This window comes from Glycine max, chromosome 4 (genome assembly GCF_000004515.6).
Source record: "Glycine max cultivar Williams 82 chromosome 4, Glycine_max_v4.0, whole genome shotgun sequence".
Taxonomy (NCBI): domain Eukaryota; kingdom Viridiplantae; phylum Streptophyta; class Magnoliopsida; order Fabales; family Fabaceae; genus Glycine; species Glycine max.
The window spans coordinates 46836405-46857522 of NC_016091.4; the positions used below are offsets into that span (position 1 = coordinate 46836405).

Genomic DNA, 21118 nt, shown 5'->3' on the forward strand with positions numbered 1-21118 from the left:
AGAAATAATAACACGAAGAACAAGACGAAAACAAAGGAAAAAGAATAACAATTTTTAACGGCTGTAGTGAATCGCAGGAGCAATAAGCGGGAAACAAGGCAGTGTTTGTTTGACTAGAACCCCGACAAAGTTACCTTACCTTAACTTCACATATGATCTAGAGATTAGATGGAGATATTTTAAAGCGATTATATACTTTTTTAAGTTTAAATAAAACTACAGCACTAGCAGTGGACCTTTTGAGACCCCGTTCACACTTCACAGAAACGCTCTTATCCTGTTTTTCTGTCTGTCACAACCCTCTTCAACTTCTCTGTCACTTTTTTCCAATATCTCTTTCTCTTCCCACATCACAAACAACTAACTCATTGAATAATCTTCACTCTTTGGATTCAGCACATGAATTGAATTGCATTGACACAGTAGATAGACATAGACGATAGACCCTTCTCGTGGCGTGAAATTGGGGAGTCATGGTAGGTGCCTAACCCTCAGACTCTTGAGTTGTGTGTGTAAAGGAATAGCATAATAGATAGCCATAGGATATGCTTTATAAAATAGTACTTTTTTTTCTTTTTTTGTTTCCCATATTTTCTATCTTTTACCAGTGATCCTTTTTCTATGTGTAAATGTTAAAATCGAGGTAGATGGTGGTGGAAAGTGAATTCTAAGCAAAGCTCTCTGTAACTACTTATCTGTCTTTCTTTGCAAGTTACTTCTTAAGATTAAACACCTGGCTCTCAAATTCTTCATTTTTATTTCTGGGTTTTGCTTAAAGAACAATTTGCCACCCCTCCCTTCTTCCTCTTATTCATTCCACAGATAGCCCCAGATCCAGTTCTATTTAGACTAAAGGGTTTTGGGCAGTAGTAGTGTTCATGTTGTTGTGTAAAGAAGTAAGGAGGTGTTGCTTTGCCTAAATTGTGGATGGACATGGACAGGAGGAGTTGGCTATGGCGCAGGAAGTCGTCTGAGAAAAATCCGGGTGAAATTGAGAGTTCAGGCTCAATGTCGTCTCATTCTGAAAGATTTTCCGATGATCTGGTGCCATCTTTTTAGCTGCATACATTGTTAATTCCAGTTTTGCATGCTATCATGGTTTAATTATATTTGTTTCCATCATTTTGCATTACTGAACAAGGGGGAGTGGGGGAGAGAATACCCTAGAACTTAGATAGCTCTGTGTATTTGTGGTTTGGGTGAGTTTTTAAGGTAGTAGCTATTTTTGAAGTGACTGTTGTAATCTTTATTGAAGTTGGTAAAGAAGATAGATAAGTTAAAATGACATGGCTTTAACACTACAAAATTGAGAAATTCTGAACCAAGAATGTGGCCTTATCCATTCCAAGCTATAACTATAAGTGATAGGGAGGGAAAATAAGAAGAGAAAACCTGTTGAGTCAAGAATACAATAGACTAGAATGCTGCTTGCTTCCTAGTGGGAGAGGACTGTTGTTGTTTTACTAGTCTATTGCTTGAGATGATTTGAAGTTTCTAGGAAGGTTGAAGACATTGTTTATTGTTTGGTCTGCTATTTTACTTGAATATAAGTTCCTAAAGCTTGTAGACCATTGATTCTGTCCTCCTTTTAGTTTGAGATCTCTGATTGTTCAAATTAATGTAAATTGGGGGGAATTTGATGAATGATGTTTTTTTACCATGATTTAAAGGTATATCCCACCCAAACTACTCCGTCTCCAGAAGGTACGTGTGAGGCTGCACCAAATGATGAAGTTAATGATGTGAAGACTCTGACAGAAAGATTATCTGCTGCTCTTTTAAACTCTAGTGCCAAAGAAGATTTGGCAAAGCAGCATGCTAAAGTTGCGGAAGAAGCTGTCTCAGGTATCTGTTGTTTGGCTGGCCATCTTGCATCTCAATAACTTCACCTTGATTTGACAAACAAGTTTATCTAAATGAGAAATCTGTTGAGGCATTGAGCAGTTGCAATTGAGTGTTTTTTTGGTCTGATAGTTGTGTTTGCTCAAGTGTTGATCTTGCTATGGTTTATGAAAAATGAATATCTAAAATTATCCAAACATGCTCTAGGGGTTATACTAAAATGTGCTTCATCTGCTTGTCCATGATTCATTTCTCCTGCCTAGGGTAGCCATGACTATATCATAAACTTTTGCTCTAGGGGGATTATTAGGAAGTTTAATCCAAATTCTTTGAAAGGCATTTGTATTGTTTTGTTTTCTTTTTTCGGGTTAAAAGACTTACATTAACTAATGAACTGAAGACCTTTATATGGCTTTGATTAGGCTGGGAGAAGGCTGAAAATGAATTATTGATTCTTAAACAACAACTCGACACTGCAAAACAGAAAAACTCAGTTCTTGAAGACCAAGTTAGTCATCTTAATGAGGCACTCAAGGAGTGTATGAGGGATCTTCAACAAGCTAAAGAAGAACAAGAGCAAAAGATTCATGAGGCTCTAACAAATAACTCTTACGGCTTGGAATCCAAAAAACCCGATCATGAGTGGAAAGTTGTTGATGCTGCTAAAGCAGATGATGCTGCTTCATCAGTTCATTTGGAACTTCAGCAGAGGCTTGGGGATAAGGAGAAAGAGAATTCAAGTCTTAAAATAGAGCTACAGTCTCAACTTGAGGAATTAAAGTTCAGGACCATAGAAAGGGATTTGAGTACTCAGGCTGCTGAAGCAGCAAGCAAGCAACATTTGGAGAGTATAAAGAAGGTGGCTAAGCTAGAAGCTGAGTGCCGTAGACTGAAAGCTATGGCTCGCAAAACATTATCTGCTAATGATCACAGGTCTGTAGCTGCCTCTTCAGTTTATGTAGAGTCTTTTACTGACAGCATGTCAGATATTGGAGAGAGGCAATTGGTAGTTGAAAGTGATATGCAAAAATTAGGAGGTTGGGATGTGAGTGAAGGTGAGCCAAACCACCATGATTCATGGCCATCGGCTTTAATCAAGGAACTTGATCAATTTAACAATGAAAACACCGCTGGAAAAAATAGTATGGTCTTTTCAACCGAGATCAATCTGATGGATGATTTCCTTGAGATGGAAAGGCTTGTTGCACTGCCAGATACTGAAAGTGTAAGCAGTTTTCCTGTGGAACGTACTGCATCTGACCAACTCAATGTTGGCTGTGGAACAAAGAATGCTGAAGTGGAAGCTATCGTTCAAAAGAATGCTGCACTGGAGAAGAAACTAGAGAAAATGGAGGCAGAGAAACTTGAGCTAGAGATGGATCTAACCGAGTGCCAAAAGCAGCTTGAAGCATCACTGAGTAGGATAAAGGAAGTGGAGCTGGAGGTAGTAGAGCTCCAAACTAAGTTGGCTCTTGCAAACAAATCAAACGAAGAAGCATACGAGAAACTAAAAGCAACTCAAGAAAAGAAAGAGATAGATGAGTCAAAACTCAGAGTTGCTCACACTGAAGCAGAAGAATTGGTTTCAAAAATTTGTTCATTAGAGGAAGAGATTGAGAAAGAGCGAGCTTTGTCCGCTGAGAATTTGGCCAAGTGTGGAAAGTTGGAGGATGAGCTCTTGAGGATAAAGAATGAAGCTCAACTCCAAAAGGACACTGAGATTCTTTATGGAGAAGGTGCTAATAGTGAGTTAAAGCAGGTCAGTTTGGTAACACACAATGGGAACTCCACAATTTAAGCCTTCTTTAATGTATATTATATATTTGTTTAAACAAGAGGGCGAGCCCTGGTGCAGCGGTAAAGTTGTGCCTTGGTGACTTGTTGGTCATGGGTTCGAATCCGGAAACAGCCTCTTTGCATATGCAAGGGTAAGGCTGCGTACAACATCCCTCCCCCATACCTTCGCATAGCGAAGAGCCTCTGGACAATAGGGTACGAAGTTTTTATATATTTGTTTAAACAGACTGGCTAATAATCTCTATCGTTTTCAATGTGAATATTGTCAAGTGATGCTTAAAGGCTTAAAGCTAAGTTTTAGTTCAAATATTAACTCGTGATGCTAGTCTCAAATTACAAAAGATTTGTTGGAATTGCATTTGATTACTAAGTAGATAAATACAAGTGATGGCTGTTGTCCAACTCTAAATATTTTGCATTAACAATATTTCACATAAGTATTTTCATATAAAGAGCTTAGCATCTTTCAATGCAGGAGAAGGAACTAGCATTGGCTACAAGTAAATTTGCTGAATGCCGAAAAACCATCGAATCTCTTGGACTGCAGTTGAAGTCCCTTGCAACATTGGAAGACTTTTTACTTGATTCAGAGAGCCCTATGGAGTTAGCTTGTGAAGTTACACCAGGTTCCCAAAATGGTGGTGAGCAGTTGAAGAAGTTACATAAAGGTGATTTGAGTTTGTCCAAAAGAGATTCTGAGCCATTAGTTTCACTAAACCCATCTATTACTCATGAAAAAACCCGTTATAGTTTTGGTAGGTTCAACCAAAGAAGCAAGAGTGTAAGCAAAACAAGAAGTCACTGAAAAATAAGGTGAAGAAAAAAATGAAGTTGTAAATACGATCTATAATTATTCAACGTGTCTAAATCCAAAGTTACTTGTTTATATATATAAATTGCACCTCTTGCAGAACAAAAAATTTTCACACATAAATTAGAATTACATAGTGGGCTGTGTTCATCGATGTCATATTGTTAATACATAAATTGCACCTCTTGTAAAGCAAAGGTGTATCTTCACGATTGAACGAGGTGGCGATTTAAATTGAAGAAATTATTAATACATAAATTCCAATATATATAAGGTGAAGAAAAGGGTTTTCATACGTTTCTTTGCTACCTTTTTATTCCTCTGTACCAAAAAAATACGTTTCTTTAGTTGTTTACCTGTGCTTCTTTACTCGGTTCATTCAACAATAAGATTATTGTTATCTTGTATTATTAAGTAGCTAATGTTTTAAAGTACTAATTAAGAAAGGGTCTTGCACTAGATAAAAAATTAAAAAAATAAAGTATTCATTATGAAAATTATAGAAGTGCATTAAAAAAATTATGAATAATGTAATTTTATGTATTCTAATAAAAATATTTTTCTTATTAATTTCTTAGGACTGGTTAACATTTGTGATTAAGAAATTAAACTTTTATTAGAAAAATATTATTAGTGCACTTGATCGTAATTTTTAATAAATGTCTAACGTGATTTTAATCAAAAAAAGTTTTAATATTAATTTCTTAACTAATGCCTTATTAAAAATACTGGTTAATAAAATAATAAAAAGTACCGGTTAATAAGAACCTATTATTACTAGGAAAATCATTACCGATCAATTTTCATCATAAGTTAGAATTGAGGTGTCAAAAACTTTAAGAAATTGCTAGTGTCCGGACATCATATTGTGTATTCAATTAATCCAAATTGAACCGGAGAGGAATATATAAAATGACAAATAATTAAACAACGTACTTTTATATATAATTGTAAAAATACTTTACAATAATGTTATGTTGAAAAACCAGTTTACAACTAAATAGAATTACTTTTGATAACAGCCATGCAGCCAACACGTTTGACAATTATAGAGCAAAATTAATTCTGCGTCAAAATCATAAGTTTGTTGCTCAATCAAACAAACAATTTGCAGTGGATAAAAGAAAAAACTCTATTGAATGCTTATTGACAGAAATATTTCCACAATTGATTTCAATAATATTTGTACATCCTTATTAATAATTTTGACTATTTTTTTTATCAATCGATATCAAAACATTTATTAAAATTATTTTGCAGACACAAACTTTGGAAAATGAATAACTATTAATAAAATTACTTTTGTAAGTAATTTTTTTTAGAATTGGCATATAGGGAAAAAGGAAAAAGGAAAACTGAAAGATACATTTGTTAGCAAATATTAGGCAGTAAAAACTTATCTCAAAGCTGATGGGATTGAATAATAAAGGCACAAACTGAAACTTGCCATCAAACAAATGCATAAAAAGTTTAATAGTAATAATAATACAAATCCACAAACAGAAATGAAAAGAAAAAGAAACCTAATTGGTGAGACAAGACTATTTAGCGTCAAACGACATGCCATTGCTACTATTCTTCCTTCTCAGCAGATCATAGTAAAGCTCGGGCTTTCTGTACTCTGACATGCAGATAGCCTGATATCAAAACAATACCACATTTTTTAATCAGATACAATAGTTATAAACTTTGAAAATTTACTAATTATATTGCAATTTTTCTTAGGCTCTCCCGAAATAACCTTTATAAAATTTAATCAATTTATATTTGATATTACATTAGTTAGGATTGATTTATTCAATAAAAAAACCCAAACTATCATTATCATCACAAGCTAAACCCATTGGCATGAAAAGAACCCAAAACACACATGTTGATGCTTTAGAGATGACTTAAACCAAGGCATTTCCTCATTTTCTTCTTCTTTCTCAATACTTTTTTCCACCCACACACATCTATATTTATAGTCTCTGTTTCGTTTGATTTTATTTTTTTCATTTTTTTTTCGTTTTTACTTTAATTAAAAAAAGAGTTTAATGGTCATATACTATTTTGATTGTCTTCCAATTATAATTCGTCGTTAATATGACTTTTAAAGTAATTATCATAAAAGTTAACAAACTTATCATATATGATGGATTGTGATTGAATGAGTGTAAAACTTTCTGTACTACCATTTTATAATTTTTTTTCTCTTAAAAAATACTATCTTGTTTTTATTTTGTTTCTTATTTTCAAAAATTTATATGGGGAACACGGAAAAATAAAATTTTATTTTTTTCAGTTTTACTGTTTCCTATACACAATTTTAAAAATAGAAAAAAATATAAAAGCAAAGTAATAATTTTTTGATTAAATATAATATAAAATAGAAAAATATTCTTTACAGAAAGGAATTTTACCTGCATTGCAAATGCCAAATGGATTAGTGTGGCCTCAGACCAAGGCCTTCCAATAAACTGAAGCCCAATAGGCAAACCCAATCTATCGAATCCAACCTGAGAGGTGCCAAACACACATTAGCATACAATTGTAGCATCTAAAAGTCTCATAAAATAACATAACATATGATGTAACAAAGCAAAGAGAATATAAGCCTACCGGAACAGTGACAGCAGGAAGTCCAAGAAAGTTTCCTGCTATGGAATAACGAACAAGTGCAGCTGAAAATGGTGGCAGAACAATCAGATTTTACTAGCCACTTTGGTGCTTGTTATTATTAATGCTACCAACTATTTCAAAATAACATGCAGAGCTTAATGCCATTAATCATATGAATTTCATCTATACTATACCTCCATTCACGTAGTCAAGTTCACCGGTCTGCAGGGCATCATCTTGAATTTGATATGCAGTCACACTGTTACAAATAAATGTGTTACCAAAGTGCAAAACTGCTTTTCATCAATAGAAGCCATTTTGTGAAAGTTTGAGAAACAAGACAAACCCCGTTGTTGGTGAGACAATGACATCTGCCTCAGCAAATATTTTCTTGTGAAATTGCAATTGGCGATTCCTGTTCATATTTTTAACAAGCCTCCATTAAAAAAATACCATAGGAAAGAAAAATCCAAAAATTCCTGATATGACCAAATTCAGTTCTATGGACTTTTTTAAAGCAACACACTCACTGTTGGTTACATTTTATTGGAAACTACAAAATCATGAGGGAAGCTCATTAAATAAGAAGTGAGACTCACAAAATTTTGTGATTTCTAATTTTCAATTTTTTCAGTCAATAATAGTGTGTTCAAAAGAATGTATATGTTGCAAGCATTTCTCTTTTTTCAATTAGTAAATTTTCTCAGAACTCTCTCCTAGATGCCACCCCAAGTGACCAAGTAGTAGTAGAAGTAGTGTCAACTGTGTGAATTCATGATGCACATGCTAAAGATAAAATTTCGATTGCATAATCAACATCGAATGCAGAGAGGAATGCATTCTACAATTAAAAAGATGTCGTGTTTGCAGTGTATATTGTGGCTATAGTTCATTAAGTTAACTTTTATTACCATAATTTATTGGCTTCATTTTTTCATATCTTACCTCATTTTCTGAGCTTTAAGATACTCCAAGCCGCTGAAAGCACCATAAATGCTTTGTGCTACCCTTACATCCCATCCTAATTCTGCAAAATTCCTTTGGTAGTAATTTGGTGATGTCAGCAACCATACTCCTCAATCTAGAGGGCAATAAGGAGGGGAAATCAAAGAGTTTATAAGATGGCATACTTTTCTTTAAAAGAATCAAGTGCAGTGGAACACTCAGATCCGATTGTAATATAATGTGCCAGGCGCATTGCTTCTATCTCTGGTATGGTCACATCTATGATCTTGTACGTTTGAAAAAAAAAAAAAGTTAGCAGGTTAGCAAGTAATGGCTGTGTTGTGCTGTTTTTCAATGATGGTTTCAGTTAATTGTATTAGAAGTGCTTTGGGAATTTTTTGTTTTTAAAAGATGGCTTCTTCCAAATTCACATCAAATAGTCAAATCACACAAGATTTGTTGTAGTAGGGAAAGTAGCAACCATGATAATCTAGTAAGTAGTCACCATTTGTTAGCATTTTTATATTTTGAAGTACCTTCCAACTGTAATGATCCTGAAGCATGTGCAAAGTTTTGGTGCAGCATATTCTGACATCATCACTGCAATCATCAAACCACTAATTGATGGAAGCAGTGGTTAAACAACATGATGATGTTAGAACAACGTATTTTTCAATATTGAGTTTTATATTGTATATATTTATAGCCGGCAACAGGTATCTAACCTTCCCGTATTTTGCTAACTTGATGTCAGATATGGACTTTGTCAAGCTCAGCCGTGGAAGATTTATCTTGGTCTGAAGTATTACACAACGAGTTTGGAAGTTCACAGATATTAGAAAAAGATTAAATTTAGACTCAGTCTGTTGAACTTCAGAGTGTAAATTTGATCAGAATCACATGTGATATTTGAAACATAGGAAGTCTAAGCAATTATCAGAATCATTAATTTGAAAATCAGGGTCTTACCGATACACTGAAGGTTTTATGATATGGAATCTCACCACTGATAGCTGCATAACTATAAACAGTGAAACAATAGATGCTGTAAAATCAATCTTAAAATTTCTGTGAAGAAAAAATATCATAGAAAGGAGTACTAACACAATCAATGCGTCCTCAACAGTGCCTGCTAGTATTCCAACCATCCCAACAGTCCAGTTTAGGGGAAGAACTCTGAATGTAGCAGGAGATCCTTCTCCCAAGTCATTAAACCCTCCAAATATTTAAACATGATGAAACAAAAAATGAATACCTACCCTTCATTAGGTATACGTTCAAAAGTTGGTTTTAGACCAACAACACCACAAAGAGCAGCTGGCATCCTTACAGATCCTGAACAGACGAGAAAACATCATAGTGATTCACAACTTTTCTATTATATGTATTCTTAATATTCATGAACTACTGAAATAGATTTACCTAGAAAATTCATATATATGTTCAATGCTACTAAGCAAAAATGAATGCTGATTTCTCTGGTCTTTCATGTACAGATATAAATCAAATACCTCCCCCATCAACACCAAGGGCAACAGGACACAGTCCAGCAGACACGAGAGAAGCAGATCCACTAGAAGAACCTCCTGCAATCTTATTGGTATCATATGGGTTTCTAGCAGGCCTACAAAGTAAATAAACAGACATACTCTCATCACCAAATAGTTCAATGTACATTCCTTGATACTTAGTTTAGAAGACAAGTCCACCAAAGGTCATGTAACATAATGTGAATATGAGTATGACACAAGGTGCTCTCACCCATAATGTGGATTTATCCCACTGGTTCCAGACCCTAGTTCATGCATATTGGTTTTCCCAACAAGTATGGCGCCACATAATCTTAGACGCTTAACGCAGCAGGCATCATCGCTACAAGGCCTTTCTTTGTGCAGCCATGTCGTACCTCCTTGAGGACACCATTTTTAGAGGATTAAGTGAATCATGAAATCAGCAGCATAATCATTTGAACAGAGGTCACCCTAAAGAAAACAATAAACACATTACACTACCTGTTGTGGGATATGGCAAACAATCTATCTCATCCTTGATAGCAACAGGAACTCCGTCTAGCAGGGAGATAGGTTCCCCTGCACAAATAGTATTGCTTCAAATGAGTATCTGATCATTCTTGAGTACACATAGTATATGAACATAAATGAGGATAAAGCCTGAAGAAGAACAGGCAATCAGTGCCGCAGTTATTACTTTTAAAGTATTAATAGTCTGCAAATGATGACACATAAGTCATGACTCTGTAATTTCTGTACTATTTCAGTTGTTAAATTATTATTTTCTAGCCTTCAATATTAGAATGTGATATAAGTGCCAGCAACACATTCTCTAACACACTTTTTATTATTGACTGAAATTTATTAGAAATCGCAAAATTTTATGGGTCCTACTTATTTAATGAGCTCCACTCCTGGTTTCATAATTTTCAATAAATTTTAACTTAGAAGAAGTGTGTTAGAGAATGGATTATTATAGCACTCCTTTTATAATATAATATTCATGAGACTTGTACCATTAGCATAGATCACGTGTTAGTAGAAAGTGGGGTAGGGGAAAGGTAAGTAGCATACATCTTACTTCTAGATGCAGAAAACACATGTATTCATAATTGTGAGTTTTAATAACAACAACCCTTTCAGATGGGATCATTTAAAGGTTGACAAAAGTCTTCTTATTTTGAATTGATACTTGAGTTGCTGTGAAGTACTACCTCTCTGATATCGAAGAGTTGATTCAGTTGCTTGTTTTAATATATCATCAGCACTATAGTGAATAAAGAACCCCATTTGGAGTGGGGGTTTTGTGGATTCATCAATAGCAGCAATAAATCGTTCTGCAACCTGCAAAAATGAAAGTAGAAAGAAATAGTACATCAAAATTCTGAAGTCAGAACCAGTAGAAATGTGAAGGATTTGTGGATGTAATCATCACAGAGATACCATATATTAAATGACCTTGTAGTTTTTTATGTGTAAAGCAATACAACTTCATGCATGCTTAAGTGTGTTGATTGAGTGAACACAGTAATGACATGATGACATGTCAAAAGAAAAATTAAAAGATGAAAATACCAAGCTTGGTGTTATGTCCCCAGAGCGGTAAGCTTTGGCATAATCCATTATTGTCCAGCGACAGAATGAAGAATTTGTTCCATCTAGTGTTTTTTCTGAAGATTTAGGCAAGCAATCTAGAGCAAGTTGAACTTTCTCTGGTGGAGATAAAGAAGAATCTAAGCATTTGACTTCTTTTTCTTTTAAGCCTGCAAGAATAAACAGAAACCATGATCAACTTTCTCTTAAAGCAACCTAAGGTCAAAATTTCACAATCAAATATGCTCATGACCATATTCTTTCTCAAACCTTCAAAATCATGTAGGGGAACAAAGAGAGGCGATTCTTTGAACTCTGCATTTGTGATGAGCTGTGGAAATAAAATAAAAACACTTGCTTACAGATTTTCTATAGAATATATATATATATATATATTAATCAGACTGAAGTTTAAAAAGAGGGTACTGAATTCAATCATTACTTGAACAGAACTTCAAGAAATGAAATACAACTATACAAGTGGTCATGGAGACATGGAACAGGAGCATACCCGGTGAATAAGATTGTTTCCTTTCAGTATGAACAGTAGCAAGGTTCCAAGTATTGGACACTCCAACAAATGAGTGAAAATCTTGACCAAAAGTCCAGTCATGCGGGGAGCTGTCATGTAAAAGATCATTAGAATTTTCACTATTTTGTGGGTGTGCATGACTATCATCCATCAATGATCAAGACTTTTCAAGCTAACATTCTGATCCAAATATCGAATTCTCAACTTAAGTAACCAATGATATTAAAAGCAACTATAATTTCTCGAAACTGGAACATTTATCGTTGTTAAAACTTAAAACACAGCACATGCAGACCCTTCCATAAACCTGATACAGTGATACATACTCCTCTGCTCCAAACAAGAGTCAAGAGTAGTAAATGTTATAATTCAGAAGGCGAATCATTAAGAAGTTTTCAATGGAAAACCATACCAGAAGAACAAGAATTCAAGGTGCCAAGATGGTGGAAAAGAAAGAATGAGAAAGAAAGAAAAAAAACATTGCATGGTGAACCTTTGACATTGGCTTGGAGGTAGAACTCGGTGCTATAGGGGCCTAAGTCCACATCCTTCACGGGCGTGTAAACCACACCCTTACCATTCAAGAATTCCATTAGCCAAGAAAGAGTGTTGAAGGAAGATTTTCAGAAGGGTAGATAAAGATAACTAATTATAGCAAGATTTGGCGGAGATCGCTAGAGGAATGAGGTAGAAGTCCGATGTGCTTTTAACCATGCATTCTTAACTGACACATGTTGATGGATAGAATCTGGTATGAAAACTAGTAACCAAAGTGGTTTGCGTGAAAAGGGTAGAATTTACACTGATAAATATAGTAAAACAAAACCTCAAAGACAATTTTGGCATCTCTTTGTGAATTGGTGGGAAAAAACTCAACTACTTTTGCACGAACAACACACTTCAGAAATTTTCAACCCGAATTATAAGGGAATACCGGTCTAACCCGTTTTTCTTATCCCCACCTTACAAATTCAGACTGACTTTCACTGCCTGAATTTTTATGGCAATTAATGTTTTTACGTTTTGTCTATATATTTTTCTTGTCGAATTTGATTGTCTTACTATTTGAATTGTATAAGTTTAGTGCATCTCTTAACTTAAAGCTCAATATTTAATAAAAATATTGATATGGCACTATAATAAAGTTATTACATCAATATAGTAGAGTGACATGTTAGTCATCATCAACAAACAAATTCGTGAATATAAAAATTCAAAAGTAAAGTCAAAAAATACAATTAAGTCATTTTTTTATTGTTATTATCATTCGATGGTGCTAAGGTAAAATATTATAAATATGATTTACTACAGGAATTAATGAGGTACTACTTCCTCTTGTTTTTACTAATTTAAAGCATGGTACTACTTCATCTTGTTTTTACTAATTTAAAACAGTATATTATAACCAACAAGTTCATTTGAGGAATTTTGATCTCTGATAGTTTTAAATTTGAATATTGTAGATGAAATATAAGTGATTGAAAGAAAAATCTTATTAAAGATGTTGTTCAGATCCTCAACAAAAATTAATTATCATTCAAAGTGATGAATACTCCCACCAATATTTACCTCTAGGAAACAGATTCTCTCATGTCATAATTTTGGTTACCATATAGTAGTATTTTTCTTCTAGGGGCTCGGTGGAGTGTGCAGGTTGAAAATGTTGCTAATTCGGTGAGGCCTGCTTCTGGCACTCCATTCTGTATGACTACGAGGTTCCTTCTGTTACTACACTTTTTATTTTATTATTTTTTGTCGTAACACGCACCACCAAAGTTAATGCCAATTTACTATCTGAGTTGTTTCAACATTTATAGTGGTCCACCGCATAAAGTTGCCTCACATGAGCTTGTTATTTTTTTTCTTCTTCTTATTACTGCAAAGAGGCTGGAAAAGGAAAGGAAGCTTTGATTTGATTCGGTAGATAAGTTACTTGCATGAGAAACCCGGTAAGTTTTGAAGGACATGAAAAAATAAAAATCAATATAAGAGCACATGACTTTAAAACAACTTTCATGATTGTGACATGTCAAGTTTCCGTGCGGGTGAGTAGTTGTTATAACTTAAAACTATATTCTTATTTTTATATAAAAAAAAAGTTTAGATGAATTAGATCATAAAAATATATTAAGATCAAGTTATATCTATATATTAATTAAGATCAAGTTATATTGTAAGATTTACTGAACACTCTTAGAAATACTTACTAATTGTTTACCAATAAAGTTCTAATATGGATAGTAGGATTCGATTTCATATATATACTTGTAGGATATAAGTATGATTTTTATTAACTATTTTAATTTTTTTTAAAAACTTAAAGTATATTATGATCTATTAAGCATTGATACGGACACTGGACACGATACGAATACGGACACGTGGACATTTGTAATGTCTAAAATATAGAATATAATACGAGTGTCGTATTGGTGTCAGACACTAATACGGACGCGTGTTAGATACTAGATTTAACAAGGGACTGAGGTGCTCATACTTCATAGATGATGATAGAACTACTACTAGCTGGTAGCTAATAATATACGTGTATAAGACAAGAAAAACAATATGGGTTGGGTTGTTAATGGAAGTGTCTTGTGGCGTACAGGCCGCAGAGTGATAGAAATACTAGGGCCATGTACATGTGCGGCGTCTCCATAAAAATACTTCAATGTTCGAGTGGGTACAAGTGGTAGAGGTAGGTTGAGATAAGTGAGTTTCAAGCATATTACTGGGATAAAACTTTAATATAGTTTCGTAGGTGATTTTAGTACTATTATTCTTTTATGATTGAAGTTTTATCTTGATAAATTTACTTTAATCTTTGATGTAAATCATTACTATAAAAGATTATTGAATCAACATGATGCAACATAACTCATTGATTATTAGGTTTTTTAAACATATTCATAAAAGTTTATTTCGTGATTGTACGTATATGAAAAAAAAAACTTTATTATTAGAGAAGAACCTCAAATTCAATTTATATCACTGTGATGTGACATGACCGTTAAAAATTGGGTTTTTTAATTAGAGAAATATTTATGTGATATTATAATATTGCAATTTATTATATGTCTTTTACTAGGCTATTTTTTTTACTATTATTGTTACAAAATATTTATTGATGATGAATATATATGAGATCAATGATAAAATTTATTTCTTGTAATAACATTTTTTTTATCTATAAAACTCAAATAGAATTATTAAAGAAGATCAAGTTCAGTGTAACTTATTTATCGGTGTCTTAAGATATTGAATAACGAATTAAATGAGTTAGTATTTGTTTAAAAAAGTTAATTTTTTTCTATTACAAATTAGTTTAATTTTTAATCTATTCAGTTTTCGGTTTTTTTATTATAATAGATAGGTTTATGAATCCTCTACTTTTTATATATAATTAAAAATGTTAAATAGCAATATTTTGTATTGATTCAATAACTGCAACATGTGAAAGCTAAGGTGTACAAAAGAAAGATGTAATAAAAGTGGATGAAATGATGAGAGTTCTTTCCACTTAAATTGTCATGCGTTAAAAGTAGTTAGAATATAATTGCACATAATTATATATACAGCTAAAATTGCCTGGAGGACCGGGCATATATAATTATAGTGTGTACAACTAGAATTGTCTAGTCAACAAGGCATGTCTGATTATAGTTATAGAGTACACATGGAATAGATTGATCACGTTAAAGGTTTTTTTTTGTTAAGTTAAATATATTAAAAAACTTAAAAATATCGAGGAAAGCAAATTAATTAACATCAATAAAGATCCACCTTTATAACATTATAAATAAAAAAGATTAAATATAGTTTTGATCTTTTTAATATTGATTTTAATAGTCTTCTAAAAAGTTTCATTCTATTTAGTTTTTGAATTTTTTAAAATTTTCTTTTATGTCTTTTATTTAATTTAGTTTTTTTTTTTTCTGTTGAATAATGTAAGCTATCTTCATCTATTATAGATAATGATCATAGATAACGTACGTAGTTGAGTTCGACTCAAACTGTGCGTTGCACTCAATGCACCTAATGATGTTTTCCTAAAATTAGGTTCCCTTAATAATAAAGGTAGTATATAAGTTTAATAACAGAGCTATTTGTCAAAAACAAAATAGAGTTATTTGGAAATAATAGACGTTGTACATACTTTTTTTCTGGAATAATGGAATTGTAATGTGATTTATTATTATAATTATTATTAGGCACACTAAATGTCAATGCTGAAAATTAAAAAGGTTGATGTTGGAATAACTATTGTTATAAACTTTTAATATAAAATAAAATTAGGAGCCAGTATTTGGTAGATTAATACCAATTATGACGGACCAAAATCATATTTAATCTTAAATAAAATTAGGAATTTAATAAATAAATAAAAACATGATACTTATGAACAAGATATATTTCCCATCCTAGAAGTTTTCTCACCCTTGAAGCAGTCTTCTTTCTATTCCTTGCCTCTTGACTTTGAATACCCATACTCTTTTGTACACTAACGTTTGCTAGGACAAAGTATATATAATCCTTAATGGTTTTGATTTATAAAAAAAAAAAGCTTAAATGTTGGTCTATTAAATTTGATAGTTATATTTTTTTGGTAAGCTAAATTTTAAATGTTTCATCATGATATTTTAAGTTTTTAAAGTGTGGGATCATTTTTTTCAATTTTCTATGGAAACATTAGGATTCTGTTAACTTAAAAATTTTGAATAGTGAATTTAAAAGAATGCTAACGTTTCTAATAAAATGAAAGAAATGATCATAATGAAACACTTTAAAAACTTATAAGTATCTAAATGAAATTTTTAAAATTTAATATACCAAAAATGAAATAATTGAAACCATTGAACTAAAATGGGCATTAAGCTTAAAAAAAGTTTTTAAAACCAAAGATAAGACGAAAGTATTTTTAGTATGAAAGAGTGAAAGACTAAAGTAATTGTCTTAATTAGACGATAGGCTTAACTTAATGTTTCATTGATGTACAGTATAATCTTAACGAATAGTCCGAACAAGAGATCTTCTCTTTTCTTCCACCACCACTTTATTAAAATTTTCTCTCCCATCGTTTAAATTAAATATAGTACAATAAAGTTGTCATCTTATGTTCCAACAATTTCTGCCAATAAATTAAAAGCTAGAGTAGGATTTAAAGTACTTTGCCAAAGTAGAAAATAATTATTTGAAAAGTCCCATTGTAATTACTCTCACATATCACCTAATAATTTTGGTACGAATTGAATATAATATTTGTTAGTATGATTAATAGTTTTTTTAAAAGATAATTAAAAAAAATTAACGTAGATTAAAATAGTATAAGAAGCGGGTAAATTTTATTTTATGTACAAAAGTTACTCTACATCCTAAATCAAGTAAAGTGCAGGTAAAACAATTAAATCATTGATAGCTTCATTGGAATACGTCAATTTCAAGTCAGAGGCGGAAAGAAAATTGTTTTTTACGTTAACTTGTAACTATGCAACTTTTTAAACATGTTCGAAGTTTATTTTATGGTGAATAAAATGAGTTTTAACAAGCCTACTAGGATTGATTTAGTGGTGAGGGATTTAGGTCACATGCATGAGGTTGTATGTTCTAACCTTGTAGTGTGACTATTATACACAAAAAAAGAAATTTTAACAGAAGTTTAAATTTTGAAGTTGATATTAATTTGTTTTTGGATGTTGAGCTCACAATATATATATATATATATATAAAAATTTTCTTAGTTTACTTTTTTTCACCAATTTAAGGGGACGAATTAATATTCATTGTGTGTGAAAAGAATATCGACAAGAATTTTTATGAAGTTCTCCTAGTCTTGTTTAGGTATATATGATCTCTTGTGTAAGAAATCTAACCCTAAAAGTTAGTATAAGAAGCAGTCTTAAGAGGTAAATATAGAATTAGAATGAAATGCGTATCGTGCTCCCCTTTTAATATATTGTTGATTTGTTGGTGTGAGAGTAGTGTCATTGTGCATGGCTAATGCCTTCAACCTGTTCATGTGAGTGATTTCGATCGAGTGTTTGTTCGAATATGAGATATTTTAGAAAGGGATCTGATGTGGTGCAACAACGTATATAATCTTTCGAGTGTTTGCTTCTACATATTTGCCTTAATATCTGTTTTTTAAAACAAATAAACGTGATCCTAATTAAAATCTTGTACGTGCGGACATACCATGAATTAGTTTGACTAGTCCTTGTAGGGGGCCGTGAGTATTAGCAATTTTGATTCTTGTGGAGTTGTGGTGTGTAATGGCTTTGTCCCGGGTCACAGTTGCTTATGTAGAGTACATGCCTTTAACTTGTCTTGCGGATTATTTATTATTGTTTCTTCTCTCAAAGTCTCCTCATATTTAGTTTTTGTTCATTATTTTAGGTTTGGCTCATGTCCACTTAATTTAACAGAAAGATGTCGTTGTTAATTTAGGGTTTAGCATTTCCTTATTACTTAATATGCTATAGATTGCAATTTTAGGGTGTGTTTTTCACATTGAACTGAAAAATTTTGTAACTATAAAGTTTCGTTGAACCTGTATTGAAAAGTAAAAATGTTTTAAAAACAAACGCTTAATTATTATCTTTTTTGGTGTTAACCATTAGGCTGAAAATCAAAAATTAATTTCTGAGGTACTGAAATTTATTTAATAAATTAATATTTTTCTAATATATATTTTTTCATACACCCAGGATCAATTTTATGATTTATATACTTAAGTAATAAGATTATACATCAATTATATTAGATCATATTAGTAAATGATAAGAATATTTTACCAAGGCAAGACTCCTGGTTAGGGAAGAATTTACTCCAGCTCAAGATTGATTTGATTAAGTTTTTGCCTCCTTTCTTGGAGTAGCTAGGTGCATCAAACCGGTCATTAGGAACGAACATGTATTAGGTCAATTGCATGTAAGAGATGATTAATTGACGCCAATATTGTTAAGTAAATTATACTAATTAATTTTTGTGTAAATTCTACTATTTGGAGTTTTGGACGTGAAAATTTGTTGATAAATGTGTTGCAATTTGCAATCAGACACGCACTTCATAGAGGGATTTTTCTTTCATGTCTCTTAAGCTGATGGCACGCAGACGCAGTACTGCCAGGCCTACAGGGGCGGATCTATGTATAAGAGTGTGGCAGCAATTGTTCTCTTAAGATTTTATTTTTTGTTTATGTAAAGTAATAAAAGAAAAAAATTTCTCAAAAAAATAATTATTGTTCTCGTAAGATATTTTTTCTTAAAATGAATACAAAATAAATATAAGAAATAAAAAAGAATAAATTATTGCTAATTTTACTATTTAGTATTTTTTATTTATCTTTTCTTTTTGGTATTTGGATTTTTTTTATCATAATATTATGTATTTTTTAAAAATATGTAATATTTTTATTTTGTGAAAATATCATATATATGATCATTTTAGTCTCTAAATATATAAAATAATAATAATTTAATCTCTTAAAAGAAAAAAAAAGTTTGATTTATTTTATAAATAAGTAAAATGATGATAAATATATTTTATTTTAATGTTAAATTAATCATCAAAAAATATAATTTAATATCAAGATAGTGTTTGAACATTATATTTTAACGATAAAATGATTTCACAAAATTTAACGACGAGATATAGTTATCACACTTTTTTACATTTAAGAACTATATTAAAATTTTTAATTTTTAGGATTAAATTATTATCGATTTATTAACCCATAAAAAAATTATTATCAATTTATATATTTAAGGACCACAATAATAATTTATCTACAAAAAATGTTACAAATTATGTCTTACCCAGTTAAGAAAATTTTCGGGATCCACCATAGAGTCTACTGCATCATGAGCGAGGAATAGTGGTCCACAGGTAATTGAACAATTTGGTTAACCTAATTTGGGAAGACTTCTCTAATTTGATCAAAGCGAGGTTTTCATTTTTAATTTCTGGGTTAGCTTGCTACTTTGCCATTTCAAGTTCTGGTTTGCATTGGTTGGAGAAACCTTAGAACATCCAACATGAGCCAACATGTTTCATGAGCCATGTTCATCGTGCCTTTTTATTTATTTATCGAATGTCAAGGATGTATAAGGTTAAAGGAGAGGGCATTTCAGGAAACAAAATTTATTAACAGTCATGTGACCCTTCTGCTAAAACATTTAACGGAGTTAATTGATGAGAGAATTCCACTGTAACTTTTGGGGGGATCTGTGTAAGTGTTAAAAAGGAAGAGGAGGTTTTGGTAATTTCATGAAATCTAATTTACTTTAGATATTAAGGTTGTTGATAATGATAACAGCAGGTGCTACCTTGTCATAATGATGAGTGACACACCGACACTGCGTATTAGTTTCCCAAGTTAGAAAATAAATCCAACAAAACTTATGGGTCTCTATTGTAAACCTTTTTGTTTCGGTTTAAAAAATTACAAAAATTCTAATTAAATATTATTCAAATAGAAAATGGCATTGGAAATAATAACAAGCAAGGTATCGGTTTCCTTGTAATTTTCTTTATCTTTAATGTCCATATTTTGTTTTAAGAAGTCAAATATATTATTATGTATATTCTTTTCTAATTACTTTTATAACACTTTCTGAGTTATGTTTAGTTTAGAAAAGAGAAATAGATTAAAGAAATAGAAGAGAGATAATTTAAAAAGGAAAAATAAAGTAAAAATGAAGTGATATAATTTTTTGTCTAATTTAAGAGAAGTAGAGTAAAAATAATATTTTTTCCCAAAGAAAACCGATTTTTTATGACTAAAATTCTTATATATTTATACTTAGTATATAATAATTCTAGTGATTAGAGCTATATATATATAATTTCTTCTACCTATAGAATCGATTTTGTTGCCTAAAAATCAATTTGACTGCAATTGAGAAGACAGAAATTTTAACTCTTGACCTACAATAGTTTGTTAATTCTCTTATAATTAACTGAATAGACTTTGCAACCGAATACAGCCCTAGTACAGAAAGTTTCCACGTGAAGTAGTTTTATGTAGAGACCCACTTTTTTTTTTTTTTTTTTCTGTGGATGCTACGACTTTACCTTAGGGGAGAACCACCACTTCATAATACTATATATCTTTTCCCGCAATTATTGCCTTCTTTTGGCTTACTATGTTGGCATCTTTGTTCCCAAATCTTAGTTAGAGGAACTCTATTATTTTATGTTTGTCATTTAGCATCCCATTTACCATACGAAGGAACAAAATTGCAGTTTCTGGCCTGTTTCCTATGTTGGCAGCTGGAATTCAATTTATGTTTTGTTTTAGTACCATACATTGTTTTATAATGATTTATCATTCTTTGAATTGTTTTATATGGAAGTAGACAAAACAGATAAATAAAACAACAAAAGTTTATTTATTACTTGAAATGCCTTGAAAATAATAATAAAAAAGAAATAGAAATTTGGACTATAGAAGCAAGTTGAAACAACTTTTCCTTCACTCCTTCCTTG

At 31.7% G+C, this 21118-nt stretch overlaps 2 protein-coding genes across 4 annotated transcripts; one reads left to right on the forward strand and one right to left on the reverse strand.

Annotated features, from left to right (window-relative positions):
- The first annotated feature begins 216 nt into the window (after positions 1–216).
- On the forward strand, positions 217–4535 carry LOC100810372 (filament-like plant protein 3). Of its 3 annotated transcripts, XM_041014958.1 has the most exons (5): positions 217–476; positions 942–1044; positions 1671–1845; positions 2265–3601; positions 4115–4535. In XM_041014958.1, exons 2-5 carry the CDS (start codon positions 1009–1011, stop codon positions 4442–4444), a joined length of 1878 nt encoding a protein of 625 aa, XP_040870892.1. In that variant the 5' UTR covers positions 217–476; positions 942–1008; the 3' UTR covers positions 4445–4535. The 3 variants fall into 3 exon arrangements, with proteins under 3 accessions (XP_040870892.1, XP_040870893.1, XP_040870891.1); XM_041014959.1 differs by lacking the exon at positions 942–1044 and having other exon boundaries at positions 218–476; XM_041014957.1 differs by lacking the exon at positions 217–476 and having other exon boundaries at positions 508–1044.
- Positions 4536–5893: 1358 nt separating this feature from the next.
- On the reverse strand, positions 5894–12637 carry LOC100810903 (fatty acid amide hydrolase). The gene is made up of 20 exons (XM_003522422.5): positions 12126–12637; positions 11612–11721; positions 11371–11431; positions 11083–11270; positions 10722–10851; positions 10009–10086; positions 9758–9905; positions 9508–9620; positions 9256–9331; positions 9101–9172; positions 8966–9017; positions 8722–8793; positions 8533–8613; positions 8182–8282; positions 7997–8089; positions 7398–7466; positions 7246–7310; positions 7052–7113; positions 6853–6948; positions 5894–6087 (listed from the first exon to the last, which is right to left on the reverse strand). The coding sequence occupies exons 1-20, from the start codon at positions 12223–12225 to the stop codon at positions 5992–5994; spliced, it is 1863 nt and encodes a 620-aa protein (XP_003522470.1). The 5' UTR covers positions 12226–12637; the 3' UTR covers positions 5894–5991.
- Between the last annotated feature and the right edge of the window lie 8481 nt (positions 12638–21118).

Bases quoted from the DNA above. Each gene is read 5' to 3' on its own strand.
- LOC100810372 (XM_041014957.1), top strand. From the start codon at position 928: ATGGACATGGACAGGAGGAGTTGGCTATGGCGCAGGAAGTCGTCTGAG. The intron at 1,846-2,264 runs GTATCTGTTGTT...GGCTTTGATTAG, and splicing joins TGCGGAAGAAGCTGTCTCAG to GCTGGGAGAAGGCTGAAAAT. The intron at 3,602-4,114 runs GTCAGTTTGGTA...CTTTCAATGCAG, and splicing joins CTAATAGTGAGTTAAAGCAG to GAGAAGGAACTAGCATTGGC.
- LOC100810903 (XM_003522422.5), bottom strand. From the start codon at position 12,225: ATGGAATTCTTGAATGGTAAGGGTGTGGTTTACACGCCCGTGAAGGAT. The intron at 10,852-11,082 runs GTATTTTCATCT...TCATTTTTGCAG, and splicing joins GGGACATAACACCAAGCTTG to GTTGCAGAACGATTTATTGC. The intron at 8,794-8,965 runs GTAAGACCCTGA...GTAATACTTCAG, and splicing joins ATAAAACCTTCAGTGTATCG to ACCAAGATAAATCTTCCACG.